Source organism: Symphodus melops (assembly GCF_947650265.1).
Source record: "Symphodus melops genome assembly, chromosome: 18".
NCBI lineage: Eukaryota > Metazoa > Chordata > Actinopteri > Labriformes > Labridae > Symphodus > Symphodus melops.
Genome location: NC_136708.1, coordinates 23105958 through 23123457, shown reverse-complemented (window position 1 = coordinate 23123457; position 17500 = coordinate 23105958). Strand labels below are relative to the sequence as shown.

Genomic DNA, 17500 nt, shown 5'->3' with positions numbered 1-17500 from the left:
TCTATTGTTGCTTCTATAATGAGCTGTAACACAGACTGTAACACGTCCTTTAGAGTCTATTGTTGTTTGTATAATGAGCTGTAACACAGACTGTAACACGTCCTTTAGAGTCTATTGTTGTTTCTATAATGAGCTGTAACACACAGACTGTAACACGTCCTTTAGAGTCTATTGTTGCTTCTATAATGAGCTGTAACACAGACTGTAACACGTCCTTTAGAGTCTATTGTTGTTTCTATAATGAGCTGTAACACACAGACTGTAACACGTCCTTTAGATTCTATTGTTGCTTCTATAATGAGCTGTAACACAGACTGTAACACGTCCTTTAGAGTCTATTGTTGTTTCTATAATGAGCTGTAACACACAGACTGTAACACGTCCTTTAGAGTCTATTGTTGTTTCTATAATGAGCTGTAACACACAGACTGTAACACGTCCTTTAGAGTCTATTGTTGCTTCTATAATGAGCTGTAACACAGACTGTAACACGTCCTTTAGAGTCTATAGTTGTTTCTATAATGAGCTGTAACACACAGACTGTAACACGTCCTTTATATCAGGGTTTCTTAACCTTTTTGACCTTGGGGCCCAACATTTTCAGGGCAAGGTCGTCTGGGGCCCAATCGAGTGAATGGTTCTGATTTAACTTTTGCGGTCATTTTCATTTAATAGCTATTTGTGTCACTATGTTGTAATAATGAATCCTGTTCTTCATTTGTATGTTTTTAAATCAATATATAACCTATACATTGGCTAATTATGCATAGAACCTTGCACAAGTTAAGATCATTTCATTAATTTAGCTCATATAAAACCATGTTTTAGTGCATGTTTGTCAAATAAGTAACACAATATAAACTCAGCAATAAAAGCAATAAAATTAGGTGCTCAATGAAGTTCGGTAGATTTGTTGAAATTAAAAAGAGCATTCTGTTTTGTGTAGCGCTGCCCCCCCCCCCCCCCGTTGCCGTCATTATTTTTTCGTTTTAAGAACCTCTCCATCACGTTTCCATTCAGATTCAGGCGCCGTTTCCACGGAGACGCTGTGACAGTAAGACGAAACATTTGGACATGCGCAGTAGTCGAGAACAAACAACAATGGCGGCGGCTGTGTGCTTCAGCAGCTATTGGTGTTGTATCGTCTTTTAAAACAGAACCTTGATATGAGACATCGTGTATGTCGCCGCCAAAAGAGCAACGAATACTTGCGGCAAATAGTTCAACCTTTACCCGAGCACAGGGCGACCATACGCAGCGCTTAGCTAAGACCTGGGAGAACTCGCCGCACAGGGCGACCATACGCAGCACTTAGGTAAGACCTGGGAGAACTAGCCACTAAACAGGATGTTGTGGAGGAAGTGGTTATACTGCTGAGTGTTGCGCTGTAAAGTTCCACTGCCCACTACTGGCCGGGCGTGACAACTACATCGTTTTCACTCAGGTCTGTAGTTTGAATCCGGAGTGCGGTCGTTTCGATGCATTTCTGTCACAGCGTCTCCGTGTAAAGGGGGCCTCAGGGTTTAGCAGAGTTGAGACTTCTCCATAGACGTTAAGCTAAATATTCTTCTCCTTCTCGTGATGTAGGCCTACTTCTAACTGATGATACTGCCTCTGGTGGTCGGAGAGTATATTGCAGGCCAACGATCACGGCACTTACGGCCCACAGATGCAAACATATTATCCCCTCGCGGCCCTGCAGGTGGCGCTCGCGGCCCTTCAGAAACCCTGCTTTAGAGTCTATAGTTGTTTGTATAATGAGCTGTAACACACAGACTGTAACACGTCAGGAGGATAAACAGAGTCTATAGTTTGTATGATGAGCTGTAACACACAGACTGTAACACGTCAGGAGGATAAACAGAGTCTATAGTTTGTATAATGAGCTGTAACACAGACTGTAACACGTCAGGAGGATAAACAGAGTCTATAGTTTGTATAATGAGCTGTAACACACAGACTGTAACACGTTGGGAGGATAAACAGAGTCTATAGTTTGTATGATGAGCTGTAACACACAGACTGTAACACGTTGGGAGGATAAACAGAGTCTATAGTTTGTATAATGAGCTGTAACACAGACTGTAACACGTTGGGAGGATAAACAGAGTCTATAGTTTGTATGATGAGCTGTAACACACAGACTGTAACACGTTGGGAGGATAAACACTAATCTGTTTCCTTTTAAAGCCTCGCACAGTAACGCCATTTTGAGTCGTTACGACGCTGTTATTGAAGCAGTGAAATCCTCGTTACTCTCACCAGTGTAACTCACTATTCATTACTTATTTATTACTTATTTAACGATGGTTGCGTCGAACATTCGTCGGTATCACGATCATTTTCCGTTAACAGCCGTTAATCCGCGTTCTCCTCAAGCACGAGCTCAAAATGACGTGTCGAGCTCAGCGGCGGGAAAATGTCGACAAAAGCCTTCAAATCGATCTCAGATTCATCTAATGTGAGCTTTAGTTCCTATAGGAGATGATTTATAAAGTGTCAGATGATGTTTCCTGATAGAAATGATGATTTGAAAAGGAGGTTTACCGTCGAAGCTTAAACCGATCACTACTTAAGATGTCCGCTCGCAGATCCACCGACCCGCCGTGACGAAGCCCCGGGAGAGCTCTGAAAACAGCCCGCTAACATCTCAGGGATGATATATTTATTCATTACATGCCGTTTTATCTGTTAAACTTATTCGGAGCGACCGGAGACTGGTTGAACTTAACGGTTAACCGGTGAACTGGGTGAACGGCTGTATCAAGTTTAAAGACAGTTTGGGGTTTGTTGGAGGGACGGGGGTTCAGATGGAGGAGTCTCCCGGAGTGACGGGGTTTAACCGGAGAAGAGGAGGAGCCGCTGCTCACCGATCACTTTTACCGGGATGTTTGGAAGCTGAGCAGCGGCTCTGTGTTCTCGCTCAGCGGACTCCATGTGATGATGAGCGGGGGGGTCGCGGGTTATTTCAAGCTAGAATTAAACTGTTTTTAAAATAAAGAAGCCCACCTCCGTCGGACTCCTGTTCCGCAGCTCCAAGGTGATCCTCTTCTTCATGTCCATTCTTAACTCTTCCGTCGGAGGTGATTAAAATCGGCCTGTGAAAAGAAACTCTCGGGGATCAGAGCCGCTCTTCTCTGATGACCACAGTCTGCCTACTGATCCTCCATGATACCTCGCGCCCTGCCCCCTCCCTCCAGCCCCGCCCCCCAACACACAGGGTTGGCCGCGTGTCTGTCTGTAGCCGCTGATTGGACAAAGATCACGTCAATCTGTCCTTATCGGACATAATCCACGAGCTGGGCGGTAAAATCCTAAAAGCCACTGACAGCCTGCGAAGGCATTATGGGAGCTGTAGTTGTCAAATATCAAACTGAAAAATAAGTTTCCTTTGAAACTAGAAATGATCAAACATTTAATTCAAAGCGGCGTCCTCTGATCATCAGCATGAAGAAGGATCACAGAGGGAACCTGAACGCCTCAAGCTGCGTTTAGGGGTCAAATGATTCAAAACACGACAGAAGTTCTTATTGAAAAATGAACAAGTGTTTATATTTCAGATTACCAATGCAGGCAGGCAGCCATCTTCTTCATCATCATCATCATCATCATCATCATCACGGTGAAGCATTCAGGTACAGTTACAAAAATACAACTTTCTATATACATCAAAAAAAGGCTGGCTTTACTGAGCCTATAAAAAGAACATTCGCACTGACCAATCAGAGGAGAGGAGACAGCGTGATCAATAACTGATGATCACCTGAAGCAGGCGGGGCCAATAGACACCAGAGCAGGGCACAATGTTCATGATGCGTTCAGGTGTCTGAGTGAGCAGTGTGTGTGTGTGTGTATAAACAGTAAGATCAGAGCTGGTCATGAAGGGGTTAACTTGTTCCTCCATCTTTACGTTCTCTTTGACTAAAGTGAAATAAAAACATGATGTTCATCAGTCTTCAGCTGGCTGACCTCTTCCACATGCCCTTCGCTTCCAGCTCAGCGTCTGATTGGTTCTTTAAGAGGATGATGTCACACGTGAAGAGAACCATGTCCAAAAAGAAAATGTGTAAGAAGAAAAAAGGTTTAAAGGTGGTCCGCTTAGTTAACCTGGGAGCGTCACAGCGCCGGGTCGGGAGGTTCTGAAGGAGAACACTGGATGAACTAAAGTCAGTGATCAAACATGAGAAGAGATAACAGAGTTTAAAATCAAGCTCAGCTCTCAGTGGAAAGATGCTGCTGTCCGTTAATCCTGCATCATTTGACTCCTCCTCCTGCAGCGTGGACTCTGTTAAACGCTGCGTTAGAAACATGTCAGCTGGTCAGTGTTTGTCCCTCTGAATCAAAGCGTCTCTGCTCAGTGGGGAGGAAATTATGTTGGGATTGTAAATACAGCTGAAACCACGCTGTTAAAGGGTCCAACCATCCCCTGCTATGATTTGTCTCTAAGCCTGACTCCGCCCCCTCTGTTATGAGCTGACCTCTGTCGTTTCTCCGCCCGTCTCCACCAGCGTCACCTGACCCTCCTCGCCTTCCATGATGATCCCTCCCTCCTGCAGCACCACCATCTCCCCCTCTTCCTCCACCATGCCGGCCCCCGCCTCCTCCTCGTCCTCCTCTCCTCCTACCACCTCCTCTGGGCTGGCAGCGTTGGCAGCGTTGTTGTTGGCGGTGTTGTTGGCGTTGGCGTGACTCTGGGACATGGCCTCCAGTTTGATGCGGTACTCTTCTGCCTCCTGCTCCTTACGCATCAGCTGCTGCCGGTACTCCTGCGCCTTCCTGTTGGCCTCCTGCAGCTGCCTCTGCAACAACTCCTAAAGGAGAAGAGGACGTGTGAGATAGCTGGACTCCAAGTTGCAACATGTCACCATGGCAACCAGGTTGCACCCTGTCACCATGGCAACCAGAATGCATCATGTCATTGTTACACACACTAAAGGCCGCTTCACACGGCAGGATTTTAAAATTGTCGGCTGATTTCCCAAACTTGAGAGATCACACACACGGCGATAAATAATCGCAGGTTTTACAGTTTCGCTCGTACAGTGTGTGGCGTGCGGCCACACGCCAACATCAACACACACGAAACAATTTCACTCGCCAACGTCCCCCGATCAGACGGGAAATCTCACAAAACCTCTGGAGATCAAACGTGATTCCAGAGTCAACAAACGGACGAAGAGGACGTAACAGGGATCGTTTGTTTTTATCTGAAAACACGTTTTAAAAAGAGGCGTCGGTCAAAGGGGCGGAGACTACGGGAGCATGAGCTGTAGTACTACGTCACCTCGCTTTCTGATTGGCTACGCATCACATTCAACAGGCTCGTGCTCCTTTTCTCCTCGGGGGGGGAAACACCACACATGATGAGAGATCGGGCCAAAACAATCCAACATGTTGAATATCCCCGATGTCCCGACATTCTTCCAACCAGACGAGAGCGGTCTGAACACACGGCAGGATGACCTGATAAGATTATCTGATGATGATCGGGGCGTCTTTAAGGAGGATTATATTTCACATGTCTGTTCATCATGATCCAGGTCTGCTGAAGATTTCTGCCTGTTTGTTCTTCTATGATGGATTCAGCTGAGCTCGTTAATATATCCATCAGTAAGGTCCTTTACCTGCTTTATGTAAACATAACAATGAACATGTTTACCTGCTTTATGTAAACAATGAGCATGTTTACCTGCTTTATGTAAACAATGAGCATGTTTACCTGCTTTATGTAAACAATGAACATGTTTACCTGCTTTATGTAAACAATGAGCATGTTTACCTGCTTTATGTAAACAATGAGCATGTTTACCTGCTTTATGTAAACAATGAGCATGTTTACCTGCTTTATGTAAACAATGAGCATGTTTACCTGCTTTATGTAAACAATGAACATGTTTACCTGCTTTATGTAAACAATGAACATGTTTACCTGCTTTATGTAAACAATGAACATGTTTACCTGCTTTATGTAAACAATGAGCATGTTTACCTGCTTTATGTAAACAATGAGCATGTTTACCTGCTTTATGTAAACAATGAGCATGTTTACCTGCTTTATGTAAACAATGAACATGTTTACCTGCTTTATGTAAACAATGAACATGTTTACCTGCTTTATGTAAACAATGAGCATGTTTACCTGCTTTATGTAAACAATGAACATGTTTACCTGCTTTATGTAAACAATGAGCATGTTTACCTGCTTTATGTAAACAATGAGCATGTTTACCTGCTTTATGTAAACAATGAACATGTTTACCTGCTTTATGTAAACATAACAATGAGCATGTTTACCTGCTTTATGTAAACAATGAGCATGTTTACCTGCTTTATGTAAACAATGAACATGTTTACCTGCTTTATGTAAACAATGAACATGTTTACCTGCTTTATGTAAACAATGAGCATGTTTACCTGCTTTATGTAAACAATGAGCATGTTTACCTGCTTTATGTAAACAATGAACATGTTTACCTGCTTTATGTAAACAATGAGCATGTTTACCTGCTTTATGTAAACAATGAGCATGTTTACCTGCTTTATGTAAACAATGAGCATGTTTACCTGCTTTATGTAAACAATGAGCATGTTTACCTGCTTTATGTAAACAATGAACATGTTTACCTGCTTTATGTAAACAATGAACATGTTTACCTGCTTTATGTAAACAATGAACATGTTTACCTGCTTTATGTAAACATAACAATGAGCATGTTTACCTGCTTTATGTAAACATAACAATGAGCATGTTTACCTGCTTTATGTAAACAATGAACATGTTTACCTGCTTTATGTAAACAATGAGCATGTTTACCTGCTTTATGTAAACAATGAGCATGTTTACCTGCTTTATGTAAACAATGAACATGTTTACCTGCTTTATGTAAACAATGAACATGTTTACCTGCTTTCTGTAAACAATGAGCATGTTTACCTGCTTTATGTAAACAATGAGCATGTTTACCTGCTTTATGTAAACAATGAACATGTTTACCTGCTTTATGTAAACAATGAGCATGTTTACCTGCTTTATGTAAACAATGAGCATGTTTACCTGCTTTATGTAAACAATGAACATGTTTACCTGCTTTATGTAAACATAACAATGAGCATGTTTACCTGCTTTATGTAAACAATGAACATGTTTACCTGCTTTATGTAAACAATGAACATGTTTACCTGCTTTATGTAAACAATGAGCATGTTTACCTGCTTTATGTAAACAATGAACATGTTTACCTGCTTTATGTAAACATAACAATGAGCATGTTTACCTGCTTTATGTAAACAATGAGCATGTTTACCTGCTTTATGTAAACAATGAACATGTTTACCTGCTTTATGTAAACAATGAACATGTTTACCTGCTTTATGTAAACAATGAGCATGTTTACCTGCTTTATGTAAACAATGAACATGTTTACCTGCTTTATGTAAACAATGAGCATGTTTACCTGCTTTATGTAAACAATGAGCATGTTTACCTGCTTTATGTAAACAATGAGCATGTTTACCTGCTTTATGTAAACAACGAACATGTTTACCTGCTTTATGTAAACAATGAACATGTTTACCTGCTTTATGTAAACAATGAACATGTTTACCTGCTTTATGTAAACAATGAGCATGTTTACCTGCTTTATGTAAACAATGAGCATGTTTACCTGCTTTATGTAAACAATGAACATGTTTACCTGCTTTATGTAAACAATGAACATGTTTACCTGCTTTATGTAAACAATGAACATGTTTACCTGCTTTATGTAAACAATGAACATGTTTACCTGCTTTATGTAAACATAACAATGAACATGTTTACCTGCTTTATGTAAACAATGAACATGTTTACCTGCTTTATGTAAACAATGAACATGTTTACCTGCTTTATGTAAACAATGAACATGTTTACCTGCTTTATGTAAACAATGAGCATGTTTACCTGCTTTATGTAAACATAACAATGAACATGTTTACCTGCTTTATGTAAACAATGAGCATGTTTACCTGCTTTATGTAAACATAACAATGAACATGTTTACCTGCTTTATGTAAACAATGAACATGTTTACCTGCTTTATGTAAACAATGAGCATGTTTACCTGCTTTATGTAAACAATGAGCATGTTTACCTGCTTTATGTAAACAATGAACATGTTTACCTGCTTTATGTAAACAATGAACATGTTTACCTGCTTTATGTAAACAATGAACATGTTTACCTGCTTTATGTAAACAATGAACATGTTTACCTGCTTTATGTAAACAATGAGCATGTTTACCTGCTTTATGTAAACAATGAACATGTTTACCTGCTTTATGTAAACAATGAACATGTTTACCTGCTTTATGTAAACAATGAACATGTTTACCTGCTTTATGTAAACAATGAGCATGTTTACCTGCTTTATGTAAACAATGAACATGTTTACCTGCTTTATGTAAACAATGAACATGTTTACCTGCTTTATGTAAACAATGAACATGTTTACCTGCTTTATGTAAACAATGAACATGTTTACCTGCTTTATGTAAACAATGAGCATGTTTACCTGCTTTATGTAAACAATGAACATGTTTACCTGCTTTATGTAAACAATGAACATGTTTACCTGCTTTATGTAAACAATGAACATGTTTACCTGCTTTATGTAAACAATGAACATGTTTACCTGCTTTATGTAAACAATGAGCATGTTTACCTGCTTTATGTAAACAATGAACATGTTTACCTGCTTTATGTAAACAATGAACATGTTTACCTGCTTTATGTAAAGAGATAACACCTGTTATGAACTGATGCTATATAAATAAAGGTTGATTGATTATAGGAGGTTTGTTAGAGCTGGAGTACACGGTCACCTGGCTGCATGGACACCAGTCTGACATGCTGGTCTGCAGCACAGGGGCTCGTTACCCTGTACAACTCTGCCACCTGCTGAACTTCTCTGATGACACCGCCATCGTGGGGTGTGTCTAAGGGGAGCAACCACGAGGCAGGTCATCATGGACTTTGTAGACTGGAGACCACCTTCAGCTCAACGCAGGAAGTCACCCCAGACTGCCCCGTGAACATCCAGGGTTTGGACATTGAGATGGTGGAGACGTACAAATACCTGGGTGTCCACCTCAACAATAATCTGGACTGGTCACATGACACTGACGCCCCGTGCAAGAGGGGCCAAAGTGAACTTCACCTGCTGAGGAGACTGAGGTCCTCTGGACTCTGTTAGGGACATTTTATGACTCTCTGCAGTGGTCTGCTGGGGAGGAGGGCTGGTTCGGTCCCGGACTGTCCTCTGTAGAGGATCTCCCCCCCACCCCTAATCCCCCGCTCAAAACTGAGCGCTACAGCAGGCCCTTTATTCCATGTGCAGTCAGACTGTTTAGCATCATGACTCGTAGCTGTTTATACTTCCTGTTTTGGAGCTTCTGTCTCCCACAGGTGGATCAATAAAGTTTGTCCTTTTGAAACAGTGTTAGTGTTCTCACCGTCTCTCCACCTTCGTTGTGATTGTTGGTCACCTCCAGCTTCCTCTTCCTGGAGGGCGGGGGCTGCGGCTCCTCGGTCACCACCTCCTCGGTCACCGTGTTGGCGGGCACAGCCAGCACTGAAACACACAGACGTCATCAGAGCGTTGCTGGGACGCCACGTTCTACCGTTCACTATGAGTATGTCTTACTCTGCTGTCCGTGCTGCATGGTGACGAAAAAAGGCGGAGCCATCCCTCCTGTTGTTTGCAGGTTGCCGTGTTGGTCTGTTACTATGGTGATAACCCTCTGACCGCCCTCGTTGACCACAGTATGCTGGATGTTGGAGTCCAGAGCGCTGGCGGCCATCGCTTCCTCCGAGTCTCCTGAGACAACAAAACCCAACCATGACGACGAGCCTGACCACTAAGGGATCAGCGTGAGTATGGGCGGGTCTGCGTACCTGCACCAGCCTTGTTGAGCAGGTCGGCCAGGTTGACCACGCCCCCCTGGATGGCAGGGATCCCCTGGATGATAAACTGTGGCTGATTGGTGGAGCCGGTCTCCATGTTCATACTCACCTGGTTCATGTTCACCTGGTTCTGCATGCCCTCCTACACACACACACACACACACACACACACACACAGACAGACAGACAGACAGACAGACAGACAGACAGACAGACAGACAGACAGACAGACAGACAGACACAGACACACACACACACACACACACACACACACACACACACACACACACACAGTTGAGGTCCTTGTTCAGGTAAACTGAAGTCAAAGTGTTCAGTGGTGGTTTCGTGTTCTCACCTGCAGCAGCAGCATCAGCTCCGTGTTCTGGATGTCGACGGCGATGTCGAATGGCGTCTTGTCAAACTTACTGAGCGAGTGCACGTCAGCACCGTGTTTTATGAGAGTGTCTGCCACGCCCTGGTGACCGTGCTGCGCCGCCCAATGCAAAGCCGTCATCTTCAGCATGTCTTTGGCGTTGATGTCTGCTCCGCTCTGAGGTAAGAGACAGACTCTTCATGAAGCCGCCGACGGGACTGTGACATCACTGACAGCCGTTACGTGGCGGTACGACAGACTCACCCGGACCAGCAGCTCCACGATGACGGTGTGTCCCTCAGCAGCAGCCATGTGCAGCGGCGTCCTGTCCACCTTGGTGCGGGCGTCTCTGCTGACGCCGGCTCTCAGCAGGACATCGGCGGTGGAGTAATGGCCGTGCTGAGCAGCCAGGTGGAGCGGGGACGTCCCCAGCTGCGGGCGACACACACACACACACACGCCACGTCATGTTTTTAATCTGTGACGTCATCCTTTAAACTGAAGGATTCACCGACTCACCCAGTCCGTGGTGAACGGAGCTCCGTTAGCCATCAGGTTTCTGACCTCATCGTCCTGACCTTTACGAGCGGCGTCCAGCAGACGCTTCCCCAGGTCCACCAGAGACATCTGAACACACACACACACACACACACACACATGTAAGGTCCACCAGAGACATCTGAACACACACACATGTAAGGTCCACCAGAGACATCTGAACACACACACACACACACACACACATGTAAGGTCCACCAGAGACATCTGAACACACACACACACACACACACACACATGTAAGGTCCACCAGAGACATCTGAACACACACACACACACACATGTAAGGTCCACCAGAGACATCTGAACACACACACACACACACACACACACACATGTAAGGTCCACCAGAGACATCTGAACACACACACATGTAAGGTCCACCAGAGACATCTGAACACACACACACACACACACACACATGTAAGGTCCACCAGAGACATCTGAACACACACACACACACACACACACACATGTAAGGTCCACCAGAGACATCTGAACACACACACACACACATGTAAGGTCCACCAGAGACATCTGAACACACACACACACACACACATGTAAGGTCCACCAGAGACATCTGAACACACACACACACACATGTAAGGTCCACCAGAGACATCTGAACACACACACACACACACACATGTAAGGTCCACCAGAGACATCTGAACACACACACACACACATGTAAGGTCCACCAGAGACATCTGAACACACACACACACACACACATGTAAGGTCCACCAGAGACATCTGAACACACACACACACACACACATGTAAGGTCCACCAGAGACATCTGAACACACACACACACACATGTAAGGTCCACCAGAGACATCTGAACACACACACACACACATGTAAGGTCCACCAGAGACATCTGAACACACACACACACACATGTAAGGTCCACCAGAGACATCTGAACACACACACACACACACACACACACACACACACACACACACACACACACACACACACACACACACACACACACACACACACACACACACACACACACACACACACACACACACACACACACAGGGTGCCTGGGTTTGTGGGGGGCGAGGGAGCGAGCGTTTCATGTGGCTAATGCTACAGCTAACAAGAGGAGGTAGGAGAAACTGCTAACATCTAAAAGGGGAGAAGAAGAATATGACACTTTTAACTTTCCAACTAGTAAACACAACTTCAGGAGGCGTTCCACTTGACACTTCTGAATGGGAACTGGGAATGTCCCACTTCCCAGTTAATCAGGAACGCAGCCTGATTCCTCTGTTTAACTCGCCTCCATGTTTGTAGTCTGTTACTAATTACACACAACACAAACTACAATTGATCTTCTCTGTGTTCACTCATAAAGTGTCCTAATGCTTTCTTAGTGTGCTAATGGCTAAGTGTCTATTTACCTGTAACAGCTGTTTCATGTTATCACTTTAGTTAGCCCGTACGGGCCAACAAGTTCTTTGGGGCGGCAGTAGCTCAGTCTGTAGGGACTTGGGTTGGGAACCGGAGGGTCGCCGGTTCAAGTCCCGGCACGGACCAAGTCCGGAAACTGGTCTGGTAGCTGGAGAGGTGCCAGTCCATTTCCTGAGCACTGCCGAGGTGCCCCTGAGCAAGGCACCGAGCCCCAAAAAACTGCTCTGGAGCGCTCGCTGTGGGCAGCAACCTCACTCTGAGACCTGCATGTCACTAGAACCCTGTTTGTGCATGAGTGTGTATCTCGGCCTATGTGTGTGTTAGACAGAGTGTAAACTGAATTTCCCCTCGTGGGATTAATAAAGTGTAAATTATAACTTCTTCTAGTTCATAATAAACATGGAGCATGTTTAAAAGACTTCCTCAAAGTGTCACAACAAATATCAGATTGTGCTTTAGACAGTAACTGTACACAATTCATCCACACGGTGAAACATAACCACAGGATAACCTGATCGTGACACCTGATCGTGACACCCGACCATGACTGTAACACCTGACTGTAACACCTGACTGTAACACCTGACTGTAACACATGACTGTAACACCTGACTGTAACACATGACTGTAACACCTGACTGTAACACCTGACTGTGACACCTGACTGTAACACCTGACTGTGACACCTGACTGTGACACATGACTGTGACACATGACTGTGACACATGACTGTGACACATGACTGTGACACATGACTGTAACACCTGACTGTAACACATGACTGTAACACCTGACTGTGACACCTGACTGTGACACATGACTGTGACACATGACTGTAACACCTGACTGTAACACATGACTGTAACACATGACTGTAACACATGACTGTGACACATGACTGTGACACATGACTGTGACACATGACTGTAACACCTGACTGTAACACATGACTGTAACACCTGACTGTGACACATGACTGTAACACATGACTGTAACACATGACTGTTACACATGACTGTGACACATGACTGTGACACATGACTGTAACACCTGACTGTAACACATGACTGTAACACATGACTGTGACACCTGACTGTGACACATGACTGTGACACATGACTGTGACACCTGACTGTAACACATGACTGTGACACATGACTGTAACACCTGACTGTGACACATGACTGTAACACATGACTGTGACACATGACTGTAACACATGACTGTAACACCTGACTGTAACACATGACTGTGACACATGACTGTAACACATGACTGTGACACATGACTGTAACACCTGACTGTAACACATGACTGTGACACCTGACTGTGACACCTGACCGTTACACATGACTGTAACACATGACTGTAACACATGACTGTAACACCTGACTGTGACACCTGACTGTGACACCTGACTGTGACACCTGACCGTTACACATGACTGTAACACATGACTGTAACACATGACTGTAACACCTGACTGTGACACATGACTGTGACACATGACTGTAACACATGACTGTAACACCTGACTGTAACACATGACCGTAACACCTGACCGTAATACCTGACTGTGACACATGACTGTAACACCTGACTGTAACACATGACTGTAACACCTGACTGTAACACCTGACTGTAACACCTGGCGGCCTAACTACTGTCTGATAATTGACACACAGCTCTGAAGATGGCAATAAGGTTCTTATGTCTGCGGATCCATTTTACGCGCCTCCATGGACAGAGTCCGCCATGTGCCGCGTGCCCGCCCCCCCCCCCCTCGCCCAAAACACCAATCGGTCAGAGTCCCGGAAGAGGAAACAACAGATACTAACCTCAGCAGCTGCTACAAGAAAAAAAAACTCAGGAGCTGGAAATGTTAGCGCATCTAGCAGGCTAATCAGGCTCCGGTATCTAATAACGACTCCGGTATGTGCGGCTCGGCGGGCTTGTTTACTGCAGAAACTTGGCGCGAGGCAGTGACGTTACATCCCTGGATTCTTCAAAATAAGAGCATTAAAGTGAGTTCTTGAAAAGCTGGGAGGTTTGATAACTTCTGTTTACAAAAAAGATTTAATATAAAACAGCATGTTTTTGTTCTACTGTTGGTGATTCCACTGTTGTTTTTAATCCGTTAATTTAAATTCATCATCGAGTCTCTCTCTGATTTAAACTTCTCACTTTGTGAAAAAACTAAAAGCATTTATTCAGTTAGTAATGTAAAAGTACTGATTCAGTTTGGTGTTTATCATCAGTTTCAGCTGGTAAAATAGTTTTAAAAAAGATCATAAAATAGTTTTTAATGGTTGATTTTAAAGTTTCCTTTCAAACTTTGGGCTCTTTATGTTTTATGTTGAACGTCCTCACCGGAAGTGCAATCTGGTATGACGCGCTTGTTTAGCTGCTAGCTGTGTTAGCCGTTAGCATGTGTGCTAGCAGACTGTTAGCAGGTTTTAATAAAGCGTATTTTACCTTGTTTTGTTGTTGAGTCGCGCGAGGTTACGTCTCCTGGCGTGTATGGCGTGCAAACAGGTGTTCACCTGCCGACAGATTCTTAAAAAATAGTTAATTTTGTGTTTAATGTCGAATAAATATGGCGGCCTCTCGACACCGGAGGTGGAAGTCAGCGCGCCTTAACCTCCTGTGGGCGGGCTTTGTGACGTCACTAAGGAGCAGACCTGGGGTGCGTTCGGATTTTCCCTCCTATCTACTTTCACTATCCACGTTCAGAGTTCACGTCTTACAGTGATTACAGTGATAACTTCTATGATCAGTGACTCTTTAGTTTTTTACTAACAAGGTTTTATATTACACTTTCTCTCTATCAACATCAAATAACAGCAAATCATCTCCACAAACATAAAACAAGAATGTATAAAAGTAGCATTCATCTTCTTCACACACAGTAAAAATAAATAAAATCAATACAACAGAAACTAATAAGTTAAATCATCTCTAAGATCAGACAGATCCTGTCACAAAAAGATGCTGAAAAATTAGTTCATGCATTTGTTACCTCCAGGTTGGATTACTGTAATTCTATTTTAGCAGGGTGCTATGGTAAATCTCTAAAGACCCTCCAACTCGTCCAAAACGCTGCAGCTCGTGTTCTTACTAGAACTAGGAAAAGGGACCACATGACTCCTGTATTGGCTTCTCTCCATTGGCTCCCTATAAAATCTAGAATGGAATTTAAAATCCTTCTGCTCACCTACAAAGCTCTAAACGGTCAGGCACCATCCTATCTTAAAGAGTTAATTGTACCGTACTATCCATCAAGAACATGACGTTCCCAGAATGCAGGCCTGCTCGTGGTGCCTATAGTCTCTAAAAGTACTATGGGAGGTAGAGCCTTTAGTTATCAGGCTCCTTTGGAATCGTCTACCAGTCGGGGTCCGGGAGGCAGACACACTAGGTACTTTTAAGAATAGACTTCAAACTTTTCTTTTTGATAAATCTTATAGTTAGGGCTGGCTTAGGACCAGCTCATAGTTCTGCTGCTATAGGTCTAGACTACCGGGGGAACTGGCACCAGGATCTCTTATCTCTCTCTCTCTTTCTCTCCCAGCTTTCATATCTTATTACTGCTTGTCTCTGTCTTTATATTCTAACCTCTCCTTTTTCTGGGAGCTCCTGAGCTCTCTTAGGTTCCTCTGGACTGTTGGTGAAGATGGCCTGCCAAAACAACCCCCCCCCCCCCCCACGAGGATGGCCTGCCCAATCAACCCCCCCCCCAAACCTATCCTTCTTTCTGCATCTTGTCCCATTTCAAGCTCAGCTCAGTTTATCAGATGTTCATCATGATCCGGGTCTGCTGAAGATTTCTGCCTGTTAAAGGGAAGTTTGTTCTTCTATGACGGATTCAGCTGAGCTCTTTAATATATCCATCAGTAAGGTCCTTTACCTGCTTTATGTAAACAATGAGCATGTTTACCTGCTTTATGTAAACAATGAGCATGTTTACCTGCTTTATGTAAACAATGAGCATGTTTACCTGCTTTATGTAAACAATGAACATGTTTACCTGCTTTATGTAAACAATGAGCATGTTTACCTGCTTTATGTAAACAATGAGCATGTTTACCTGCTTTATGTAAACAATGAGCATGTTTACCTGCTTTATGTAAACAATGAGCATGTTTACCTGCTTTATGTAAACAATGAACATGTTTACCTGCTTTATGTAAACAATGAGCATGTTTACCTGCTTTATGTAAACAATGAGCATGTTTACCTGCTTTATGTAAACAATGAGCATGTTTACCTGCTTTATGTAAACAATGAGCATGTTTACCTGCTTTATGTAAACAATGAGCATGTTTACCTGCTTTATGTAAACAATGAGCATGTTTACCTGCTTTATGTAAACAATGAGCATGTTTACCTGCTTTATGTAAACAATGAGCATGTTTACCTGCTTTATGTAAACAATGAACATGTTTACCTGCTTTATGTAAACAATGAACATGTTTACCTGCTTTATGTAAACAATGAGCATGTTTACCTGCTTTATGTAAACAATGAGCATGTTTACCTGCTTTATGTAAACAATGAGCATGTTTACCTGCTTTATGTAAACATAACAATGAACATGTTTACCTGCTTTATGTAAACAATGAACATGTTTACCTGCTTTATGTAAACAATGAACATGTTTACCTGCTTTATGTAAACATAACAATGAGCATGTTTACCTGCTTTATGTAAACAATGAACATGTTTACCTGCTTTATGTAAACAATGAACATGTTTACCTGCTTTATGTAAACAATGAACATGTTTACCTGCTTTATGTAAACAATGAGCATGTTTACCTGCTTTATGTAAACAATGAACATGTTTACCTGCTTTATGTAAACAATGAACATGTTTACCTGCTTTATGTAAACAATGAGCATGTTTACCTGCTTTATGTAAACATAACAATGAACATGTTTACCTGTTTTATGTAAACAATGAACATGTTTACCTGCTTTATGTAAACAATGAGCATGTTTACCTGCTTTATGTAAACAATGAACATGTTTACCTGCTTTATGTAAACATAACAATGAACATGTTTACCTGCTTTATGTAAACAATGAACATGTTTACCTGCTTTATGTAAACAATGAGCATGTTTACCTGCTTTATGTAAACAATGAGCATGTTTACCTGCTTTATGTAAACAATGAACATGTTTACCTGCTTTA

General features: G+C 43.0%; 2 protein-coding genes across 2 annotated transcripts in view; both read right to left on the bottom strand.

Moving 5' to 3' along the window:
• Positions 1 to 3199, bottom strand: part of LOC306839041 (putative acidic leucine-rich nuclear phosphoprotein 32 family member C) — a 7869-nt gene extending 4670 nt beyond the window's left edge. The window contains exon 1 of the mRNA XM_079367510.1: positions 3010 to 3199. Within this exon, the coding sequence (XP_079223636.1) occupies positions 3010 to 3063 (54 nt within the window). The 5' untranslated portion in view covers positions 3064 to 3199. The remainder of the gene's footprint in view (positions 1 to 3009) is intronic.
• Positions 3200 to 3524: 325 nt separating this feature from the next.
• Positions 3525 to 14971, bottom strand: gabpb2a (GA binding protein transcription factor subunit beta 2a). Its single transcript, XM_079368636.1, has 8 exons — positions 14781 to 14971; positions 10833 to 10940; positions 10578 to 10745; positions 10296 to 10490; positions 9932 to 10082; positions 9681 to 9854; positions 9490 to 9608; positions 3525 to 4811 (listed from the first exon to the last, which is right to left on the bottom strand). The coding sequence occupies exons 2-8, from the start codon at positions 10938 to 10940 to the stop codon at positions 4467 to 4469; spliced, it is 1260 nt and encodes a 419-aa protein (XP_079224762.1). The 5' UTR covers positions 14781 to 14971; the 3' UTR covers positions 3525 to 4466.
• Positions 14972 to 17500: the final 2529 nt, after the last annotated feature.

Excerpts from the sequence above, each read along its gene's own strand:
- gabpb2a (XM_079368636.1), bottom strand. The coding sequence starts at position 10,940 with ATGTCTCTGGTGGACCTGGGGAAGCGTCTGCTGGACGCCGCTCGTAAA. Across the intron at positions 10,083-10,295 it reads AGCTGATGCTGCTGCTGCAG|GAGGGCATGCAGAACCAGGT; the intron begins GTGAGAACACGA and ends GTGTGTGTGTAG. Across the intron at positions 9,609-9,680 it reads CATGCAGCACGGACAGCAGA|TGCTGGCTGTGCCCGCCAAC; the intron begins GTAAGACATACT and ends TGTGTGTTTCAG.